Raw genomic sequence first — 10,533 nt, 5'->3', positions numbered from 1 at the left:
CTGCCTCCCCAGCCACTGCCAAATGGATCTGCAACATGAAACAACCATGTTTCAAATGATGTCAGTCTGGTTCTCTCTCCCATCCAGCAGCCAAATTTTATTAAATCAGAGGAATTTAATTATCCTTCAGACTTCCACTTCTCTTTTCATTGTTGCTGAAAGTTTCCAGCACATTCAGAACCTACTGAAGTGACAGTAAAACTACACGATAGTCAAAGCAGGCTAATGTGGCTTTTAAATAAATGATAAATAATGAGTAAAATTATCTTATTTCCACTTACTGTTCTACACTGATCTATTTTTCCCGATAAAATCTTCAAACCTTCCAGCACAATCAGACCAGCGATTACTGCATTCGTAGTAGCTATAGCCGGGATAATATTTCCTGCCATTGCTGAAAAATAAGCAAAAGCATAGAGATTTTTAACAGTAAATGAAAACAAAAAGTTTAGATTATTATAACAATGTTATATTTTATCCTTACACTTGATATCAAATCTGCTCTTCATATTCATGCTGAAAACATGCATCCTGAGGTTCGCAGCAGAAGTGACAAAATCCATTGCAGAAGGGTCATCCTGACAGGAAGTTAATACAAAAAGTATTTTAAAAAATCAGATTACTCATTGAAGAAAAGTTTGCAACTTTTTTTTTTTTAAGGTTTCCTAAAACCTTAAAAACAAATTTTAAAGAAAAAACAAATACAACATTCTATGTCAAAGTCAATATGCTGCTCTTTCAGACAGTATGGACAGAATAGAAATACTTTAAATACATGTTTAGAAATGGTACTTAGTATTTTAGTAGTTAATTAGTGTATTAGTATTAATAAAATATCTTATATATTCAAAACAGTGTCTAAATCCTAAATCTTAGTGTTTTATGCTCAGTTTCAAAAACTGGTGTTTCAGAAAAAAATATTTTTACTATCTGTTGTAATACTATTTTACTATTTTGTCCCCCCCTATATTTACATACTACATATGAAAAGTATAACTGGTTCTTGTGTACTTTGCAAACTAACCTTATCCCATATGAGCTCTGCTCCATCACCCTTCTCAGCCAGGTGAAGTCTCAGGGTTTCAACACTCTTTGAAAATAAGTGTGCATAGCTCTTGACATCAAGAACCTGCTGATCCTTTAAGATGGCAGAGGATTCATTTTGCTGGTCAGATACGTTTTTCTCTTTGGGAAAAGAAGAAAAAATTAAGATCAAGAATATTTATAAATCCCACAAAAGTTCTCTCAAAGAGCTGAGAACTTTACAACTTCAGCAAAATTAAATATTTTCTAAATTGGGGAACAATATATTTAAACTACAACAGCCCCAACATTTTACTACAGATCTGTAATCAAGTATAGCTACAGCTGCAATCACCTAGACATGCACAAATTACAGCAAATGTACATTTTCAGCAAAACTCAGCTTTCAGAGATAAATGTATTGGTCCTTATGGTAAGGTCTCCTAGAATAAGATGACATGTAATTTTGTGAAATGTGAATCTTCTACAGCCAATACTGAGTATCTAAAATAACTGCAAAACAGTTTTAGAAAAAACATTTTCTAAATAGAGAAAAATTAAAAATCTTCTACTAAACTGTGACAGTGAGAAAATGTACGTATCAGGGATACATTAACAAACAGCAAGTATGACTGACAAATATGAAGTGGGAAGAGGGACAATTACCTTGATTTTGGACCTCAGCCCAGTCCAGTGGCACTGGAGGCTTTCTTTTCCTCCACAGCTTATCCATCGTCAGCAGATATCTAATGTCATCTTTGAAAAGCTACAAAACGTAACAAAAAAAAAAGCCAAAACCACATATTAAAATGAAAGGGGGAAAAAAAAGACATACTTTATTTTTACATCTGCTGTGAAATTGAAGAGTCAGCATTGGATTTATGAGGTTTTGCTTTTCTCCTTAAAATATTTTCAACCACATAAATAAAAATCAAGCTTCACAGGGAAAAACAAAAACCAATAGATCTGAAAACCTTCTTATTCCTCATTCTCTAACACTTATTGCATAAAGCAGACATAGTGCTGATTAATCTGGGAGGGACTAAAGTAGAAAATCAAGAAAGAGCAGTCCAAACAGTGGGTTCATGTGCCTACTGAAGCCATTACTACAGCTCTTTGTAGACTCTCCCCAAAATATTCTTATCTACATGCCAGTGAATTTCCAAAGTAAAGTTACTACTACATACCAACACTACATTCTATACTCATTTCCTCTATTTATCCACTCTCACCCACTATTTAGCAGGAAAACTAAACCAGTTTGTATTTTCTTATAACCAGAGCGTGATTATACACAGAAGATGACTGACAGCTTTTAGGTCCTCAGATTGGTTCTGATTATGCCAGTGAAACTCCAACAAAATCCAAGTTTACCTTTTCATATTAAAAGTAATTTGAACTAAGTTTTTTTCCAGTACCATACGGACAAGCTGCTGAAGCCATCTGTGCAGACAGATGGTGTGCCGTAAAACACAGAAGTGTTGTAAAGACCAACACTACAGCAAAATTGGTGGAAGTCGTAACATAATTGCATACTTGATGGTTAGCATTACGTGTCCAAACTGTGTTTTGACTCAACTTTAAAGCACCTCATACACTTCAAATAAAGACATTTATTGGCGGTAAAGATACCTTAGTAAAAAGTTTAACTGGATCGTATCCAGTTGATTTAGCCCACTCCTTAGTTGAAACACGTTTAATCTCACCATCTTCATTGGATGCTCGTGCTCTGGCTTCTGCTTCTGCTGGCTCCCCTATTAATAAAGCATTTATCACCATTTTAATTTTAAAAAAGGAAAATCACATCCAAATATTTCCCCTAGAGTCAATAATCAAAATTATGCGGGGACCATAAAATGGTTTTGACTGCACCCAACAAAAGCTGAATGAGACACAGCGCGACTACTCCTGTTTGCTTCTGCAACTGCAGCTCACTAATTTAACATGATGTCACCCAATTCCTTTACTGGCAGAAACAGTGAACAATTCTTTCCTATGAATTTTCTCCACATAATGTTGCAATTTCATAAATTCCTCACCATTCCCTTTTATAAGTCTCTTTTCCTGGCAGAAGAGTCTTTGTTTGGTTAGAACTTCAACACACACACAAAATCAGCTTCCTACCTCTGGTTATTCCTGCACAAAGAATTCTATGCGTACAGATGCTATTCATTTTATGTTTCTTTCTCAGTCACATCCTGCAATTGCTATTGTGATTCCTAGTAAGTAGCAGGCTGATGCTTTCATGAAACTATCTATTAACGCCTCGACTGAATGAGAAAAACCAACTCAGAGACTATAACTTCATATGTAAATTTTCAGATGTTTCCCCTCTTCCACCAATGCATTATTTGCATAGTTTCATATTTATCTGCATCAAATCTACCTAACATCTCATTGACCAATCATTCTGTATTGTGAAGCTTTCTACTACTTTTTGTAGTTACTCCTCATCTTTATTATTCTAACTGACTTTGCTTAATCATGTATGCTGAGCAGCACTGGTCCCATCCCCAATCCATGACACTCCTCTAATCACCATTTATCTCTGTCATTTAAGTAGTTTATCTACTTCAGGATCTTCATCCTTTTTTCTCCCTGTGGCTGCTTAGCTCCTTCAGATTCCTTGCAAAGTTTTTGAGTGCCCCCTACAGATTCAAAACAGCATAAACCACATACGCTTGTCCACAGGTTTGCTGAGTCCATCAAAGGACCTGCAGAGCCAGCCAAGGCACGACTTCCCTTTACAAAATTTGCATTGACTCTTCCCCAGTACACCAGGTATGCCCACTGATTCTAAACAGCATTACTACTACGCACAGTTTGCTTACTACAGACATGAGGATACAGCTCAGGCCTTCCTGTAATTGCCCTGGTATCTTTGTTTAAACAAGCAGCATTGTGTCTGCTACCTTCCAAGTATTCCAGCAGCTGTTATTTTAAATGAGTTTACATCCCACTCCTTTTAAGTCTCAGCTATTTCATTCTGCATTTCCAGTAGAAACAACCTGTCAGGTGATCACTATCTGATGTTAAGAGAATCTGAAGAGTTGGAAGATCCTCTAAGCATCCTCTCCCAAGTCCATTCATCTAGCAAAGGATACAAAAGAACCAACAAACACTGATGCTTAGTCACCTTCACAGTAACTATGCTTACTGTCCTTACAGAAAAATACTGAATAGCTAGAAAACCACCACTCAAAATGGGCATATTTCCTATGCAGATTAACACTGAAGTGTTTCAGACTAGAAGAGTTCAAACACAATCCCTGTATTTCCTTGCAACCCCTCAGCTAGGAGTGGAAAATGCATAGGGACTACAAATGACTGTGCTTGGACTGGATGATCTTTAAGGTCCCTTCCAACGCAAACCATTCTATGAAATATCACTCAGTTCTCAATCCAAAGACAAGCCTCCCAACTGCAGGGAAGGAAGAACTCCATCAAATTCAAATATATGGGGGGGGGGGAAGGCCACCCTGTGAAGATCAGTTATATTTAATTTGCACTTCCAGCTTATTTTTCACTCAAGTTTCTGTGCACATGGGGAAGACTGTTTGCTGCAGAGAGAACAGGAGTCTCCAAACAGATACAAGCCTATTCATCTAAATAATTTCTCTTACACCTGGATGTGTTAACTGGAACTTTATGATTAGCAAGTGTATGGATAGTGTTCCTCACTGCTGTTCTACCCACACTATCTGAGAACAACTAGCAAATGTCAGTGACCCATCTTACCCTGTATTAAAATTTTTCACAACAGCTGAAGTAATCATTTTAATAGTGTTTTAGGCTGCCCGCAATGGTGACAGTTCTGACAGGTGAAACTATTAAAATTGTTATCATTTTGAAGAGTATTTTTTGCACATTCTCCATGCAAAACCCTCTAGTACGTACTATGCAAGAAGTTAACTAAAAAATACTTAAAATTGATTCAAATATCTAATAAGCGGCAGTATGGGGAAACTAAATTATGCACAGTATACATGAAAGTCTGCAAGGAAAGCTACTTTTAACACACCCCAAACTCTTGTTGTCCAAGGGTACAGTAAATGGAGTCCTCTAAAAGAAAACAGAGCTGAACTTTCTAACCTTAAGAAATGTATAGGAATAAGTCAATCTCTGAAATAGAACATTTCAGTAACAGGGTAAGCTACCAGCTCGCATTACACTCACAGGCAGCTTCAGGGTCAGCTCTGTCAGGAGAGACTTCTTGATCAGCATCTTCTTCTCCAAACAACTGGCTATATAATAATTAAAAACAACAACATAACACTAGAAATTCATCGTATCTAATTAAAGATTGAAATATTTGCTAACAGATATATAGCCACTTTAAAATTCTTCCTATCAGAACGCCACTTCGTACGTTGCTTTTTAAATTGTTGGGATTCATCACATATGGACTTACCACAGACAACACAAAATACTCAAGACAAAAATGAATTTAGCAAAACAGCTCTATATAACTTACTCAATAGTTCACCTAGCCTTATATTTCTATTGCAGTACTGAATGCATTGCTTGTAGCCCTCCAAGATTGCAGCAAACTTTACATCTGTTAATACATTCATTAAACTGAAAAATGTGTTAACTTCACATAAAGGTGAAGAATAAAACAATCTCAACCTACACTGCTGTGCAAAACTACTCTGCCAAATTTTCTGTGACATTAGAGCAAGGCCTAAGTACTAACCAACCTTCCACCTTTCTATTAAAAGAAAAAATAAAGAAAAAGGAAAAAAAAAACCAAACACCTCAAAACCCAGGTCAAAGAACTAGAGGTTTTCATTATACTCCATGTTCATTGAAAACAAGAACAAAAAGTGTCCACTTTATTTCTCTGTCTGTATGTTTAGAAACCAGAAGAGTGACCTACAGTACCTGTTTTATTACAAAAATCACTTACTTGAACAAATACTTAGCCCACACAATGCAATGGATAGGTTCTGATGGCGTATTTCGGATTGTGCAGCCTGGGAAAGTCTTCTGAGTTGGTTTAGGATGACATTCATAACATTCTGTCACTCCCTGGTAAAAAGTGAAATATTTACTTGTCACACTGTGAAGGCTACTGATACTATATGCTATTATGAGATGAACTGTAACTGTATCTCAAAACATTCAACTCCCTGTTGTCTAAAATAGCCAATGATTTAAATTTAAAGCAACAAGAGTAATACACAACCTGACCTTTTTAATAACTGTTACTTGTCCAAGGTAGCCTGCGGTTCCACTCTCTATAAGAGGAACATCAGCAGCCAGACACATCCTGTTCACGTGGTTACGAGCAGCTGCAAATCAAGAGTTTTTAAAGAAAAATTTGAATCATCAGGGAAAAGAAGGTTTATTTCTCCAAATTCAAACTAGCCTCCTATGCAAACAACTATTCTTAACCTGTCTTATTTAATTATAGAGCACTGTGCCTTTTTCACAAAGTCAATTTTCCAACAAATACAAAATATATAAACCCTATTAAATACAGCAAACAACTGAACAAAGTTACATATGTACACACAATGCTCATCAGTTCCCATAAAGCAGCAAAATAGCAGTTAATCTTTACTTTCAAAACATCTGCAAAAGTACTAACTATCCTTACAAGTTTCTAGTGAAACACACGTGCATTAGGCAAACTACAGATAGGTTAAGAGGATACATGTTATTTAACTAAGAGTAGAACACATTCAAATTCTGTTTCTATATAATAATAATAAGCAACAGTATTTCCATCTCCAATATAAAAATCATAATGAGAACTTCACCTCTGTTATCCAGAGCATTCATAACCAATGTAAACTGGCGGAAGAACTCTACGTTATAGTCAGGGCTACAGAAAAGAAAAACAATACTCAAAATGGCATATTGTTGTTGGTTATTATGCCACAACAGAAACTATACACATGCAAATGGTGGACTGATGTTTGCGTGATAAATTACACATATGATAAACTTACTGTTAGCCTTTAACTGCCCCATTTGTCTTTTGGCCATTTTAAAGCTGGGTGAAAGCATGAATTCTATGCTGCTGGAAGGAAGCTACTGCAATCAGTACTAATTTGACCAATGAACGAGGCAGACAACAAAAAAGTGGTTATACTGCTCTGATCCAATGAATAAATTGGCTGAGCTGTAGTAACTGACCTTAAAAACCATCAGCAGAGGCTAAAACACGCACTCTGTAATTACCATAGCTCATCAGACTGTTGATAGTTCATTATATTATGATAGCTCAATTGGTTCTAATCATGACTCCATACCCTTAGAAGCCAAGACATGGAGTTTTAAAATCTTGGCATTTTAGTATCTTTACATTGCATTTTTCTGATTTAAAGAAGGAGGGAGCAAAGAAGAAAAAGAAAAGAGGAAAGAGGATTAACAGTTCTACAGTTTCAGGAGGAGGATGCAATGAGTCAGTGTTACAGTGGCTAATAGCAACATCAGAATTCAAACCTTAATATTGCAGAATACAACTTTTTAAGAAACCGGACAAATATAAATCAAAACATAGTAAACAGCTAATGAAAATCTACATAATCTTGTACTCATTGGTTAAGGATCACAAAGACTAAATTTTAACAGTTTGGGGCATACATAAATGATACTCAGTTACCTGCACACACACAGAGGACTTCATTTTTTTAAAATCACAGATTCAACATTGACATTTATTTTAATCTAATTATCGCTCAAGGCATCAGGGCATCCTTACAGTGTAGAAACTTATATAGTAAATGTTGCTAATAAAATAAAAATAGACATAAGCAAATTACTACAGAGCTTAAAATTCATGCAAAATCCACACTCAGGTGTGTGGTAGTCTCTTATTTACAGCTATTTCTTCTTACTGCAGCAGCTTTGTAAAATATCTTACAGCACACCATTGTAGCATTTAAATAACACAGTACTTGCAAATCAGAAGATGTAATTAGAGCTTAAAAACAAACATACTTCATGATGCTATCATGGTAAGCTATAATATTAGCTTCTGGATAAAACTGTAACACGCTTTCCTTGGCAACCTAGAAATAAAAAAACAAAACAAAAACAAAAAACCACTTATTATTTCTTCCTTCCTTCTAAAGATAGACTCGATACCAGTTAAGTATCGAGTAAGTTGACTACCTTAAGAGACTTAAATACTTTCATAATTAAATGTTGAAGATAGCCATGATCAACCAACCAACACTTACCTCTCCACAGTAGAAACAAAACTGTGACATGTTTCTAATACTGTCCATAAAAAAATACTGAGCATGACTGCAGCTTTGACTTTTTCCTCACCTGTGATTTTGATCTTCCAACATGTTTCTTTTGAAATAAAAACTGCCTGTTGAGATTGCTGACATCAATAGTATCCAAATCAATCTACAAACACACAAGAGACAGCGATTTCACTTTTAAAGAAATCAAAGAAACAAAATAATTCACAGAGAGTCTGAAGCAAATGTGATTGACCAAAACACATAAACTTTACAGACTCCTTTTCAGACCTGCAAACAGGTTTTAGTTCTGCACGATAGCAACTGTAGAGGCACAAGCGATCACCCAATCATCTTCAGGAATCCACACATTTTAAATAATCACTTACAATGGAACCAGATGGCAAAAATTAAGGGCTACATGACAACAAACTTTCTGAAGAGATTCCCTACTAAAAACACACAAGAATTTTGAGATACGTATGCACAGTAGTTAGTAGAAAGGCAGTAACTTATTATCCTATTTACCACAGGATAAAGAATTTAGTGAGAATTCATCAGGAGCACAGCGTACAAACAGAGGAAATACTGCAGAAATCAGTCTAGATAGGTCCAGTCAGACTCCGCATGGGATTACCCACCCTGAACACTGGCTCTGTACCACACTTCCCCAAGGTCCAAGAAAAGCTACTCATCAAACTAATTAGTACTTCTACTTTATATTTGAACATGGCTTTGAGCAACTGAATCAGTAAACTGAGGGCTGCACTGTCACCTAATTCATACATTGCAGGACAAAAGTCCTTCACTGTCACCAAGACTAACTGCTTAGGTGCATATTAAAAAACTATGAAGTCTATTTGCAAAAAAAAAAAAATCCAATCACACAGTCAAGATATTTAAAGACATACTACAGAACACCTGTGACGTTCAACCTCAGAAGATACCATGACTGTAATTCCCCTAACAGCCATGTTTCTATTTTTTAATATATGCACATGAACTTCATAATTTCCAATGTCTTTATCCTCACCACAAGAATCAAGAAGATTTAATTAGAACTTTAAGAATATTTATTCCTACCTTTGTTGCCACTACTTTAATTAAACAATTTATCTGATCAACCACTCTTTTCAGAAGTCCTCTCTTGTCCCTAACATTTTTAACTAGGAGAGGAGGGAGACAGTTTTTCTAAGCCTCAGAGATATTTCTCTCAAATTCCCATAGGCAATTGCTGACATACTCAACACAGTAACACTTTCAGCTATAGGGAAAGTACTAACGGACTGACTGTGCAATGCAAACTTTAACCACAACCTACTGAGGGTGTTCTCATATGCTTTTAATTTTATTAACCAGACTTGAATAATGAAAAAAAAGTATGCCACACACTTCTCATTGAAGATCCTCTGCATGCGAGATCCAAGCTCCAAGATTACACTTCCTGTTTTCTGAAGGGAATATTTTTAATTTAATGAACTAAGAATCGTAATAGCTGAAGAGTTTTATTTGAAGACTAAATAAAGGCACCAGTGGATATAGAGTAAACAGAAAATATACAATGTTTTAGAACTTAATTATAAAGCGGAGACTTAATCTTCACTACCCATGGTCTTGTCCCTTTCAATGAAAATGGTATTTGCATGAAAACATATTTTACCTCCTTTCCTTTCTCATAAAACACACTTGGGAAGCTTGCTTAATTCAAAGCCAAAAAGCCTAATAACCTCAGGTGAAAATGTTTATTAAGTACATAACTCTGTTAAAACTCCCACTAACCAGGAAACTTTCAGTATTTTAACTGGAGATGATTACGAGTGACATAAGCCTCAACTGAAAACAGTACTACCAAGACCAAAGGACTATTACCAAAGCAAAGGAAGTTTTTCTCCAGAGAGGATACTTGTGACCATTAGATCTCAACAGAAGCTTCAGTCGAGCCGAGAATTATCAGGATTTAACAGTTCTCTTACTAAAATAACTTTTACACCGCTCCCATTTTTGTAAGCTGGAAGGAAAGTCCTCAGAACTTCACAAGAATATATATTCATGATGTTAATTCAGACTTGGATTTTGAGTAATTTAATTTTGTTCTTTACTCATGAAGACAACAGCACTGCCTATCACCAAAATATACTTCATGAAGTCACATATTTGTGAATTGCCTGGTATTCAAAACTACTAATTTTTTAAGTATTAATATTTTGTTTAAAAAAATATTTCACAGCTTACTTATCACAAACGTTGACAAAAGCAATTTATTCTCCTAATAGTAAATTTACCCTTTGCCTAACAATTCTTTTTGGTC

General features: G+C 35.5%; 1 protein-coding gene across 1 annotated transcript in view; it reads right to left on the bottom strand.

Annotated features, from left to right (window-relative positions):
- Positions 1 to 8,391, bottom strand: part of UBA2 (ubiquitin-like modifier activating enzyme 2) — a gene marked incomplete at its 5' end in the record, with an annotated part of 13,438 nt that extends 5,047 nt beyond the window's left edge. Inside the window, 11 exons of the mRNA XM_010194995.1 lie at positions 282 to 394; positions 485 to 578; positions 1,025 to 1,185; positions 1,690 to 1,789; positions 2,656 to 2,777; positions 5,200 to 5,267; positions 5,933 to 6,054; positions 6,217 to 6,317; positions 6,789 to 6,853; positions 7,975 to 8,045; positions 8,308 to 8,391. Of these exons, the coding sequence (XP_010193297.1) occupies positions 282 to 394; positions 485 to 578; positions 1,025 to 1,185; positions 1,690 to 1,789; positions 2,656 to 2,777; positions 5,200 to 5,267; positions 5,933 to 6,054; positions 6,217 to 6,317; positions 6,789 to 6,853; positions 7,975 to 8,045; positions 8,308 to 8,391 (1,101 nt within the window). The remainder of the gene's footprint in view (positions 1 to 281; positions 395 to 484; positions 579 to 1,024; positions 1,186 to 1,689; positions 1,790 to 2,655; positions 2,778 to 5,199; positions 5,268 to 5,932; positions 6,055 to 6,216; positions 6,318 to 6,788; positions 6,854 to 7,974; positions 8,046 to 8,307) is intronic.
- Between the last annotated feature and the right edge of the window lie 2,142 nt (positions 8,392 to 10,533).

This window comes from Mesitornis unicolor, unplaced genomic scaffold (assembly GCF_000695765.1).
Source record: "Mesitornis unicolor isolate BGI_N332 unplaced genomic scaffold, ASM69576v1 scaffold42941, whole genome shotgun sequence".
In the NCBI taxonomy this organism is placed as follows: Eukaryota; Metazoa; Chordata; class Aves; order Mesitornithiformes; family Mesitornithidae; genus Mesitornis; species Mesitornis unicolor.
Note: the sequence above shows the minus strand (reverse complement) of the source record. Positions and strands in the feature narration are given on the sequence as shown.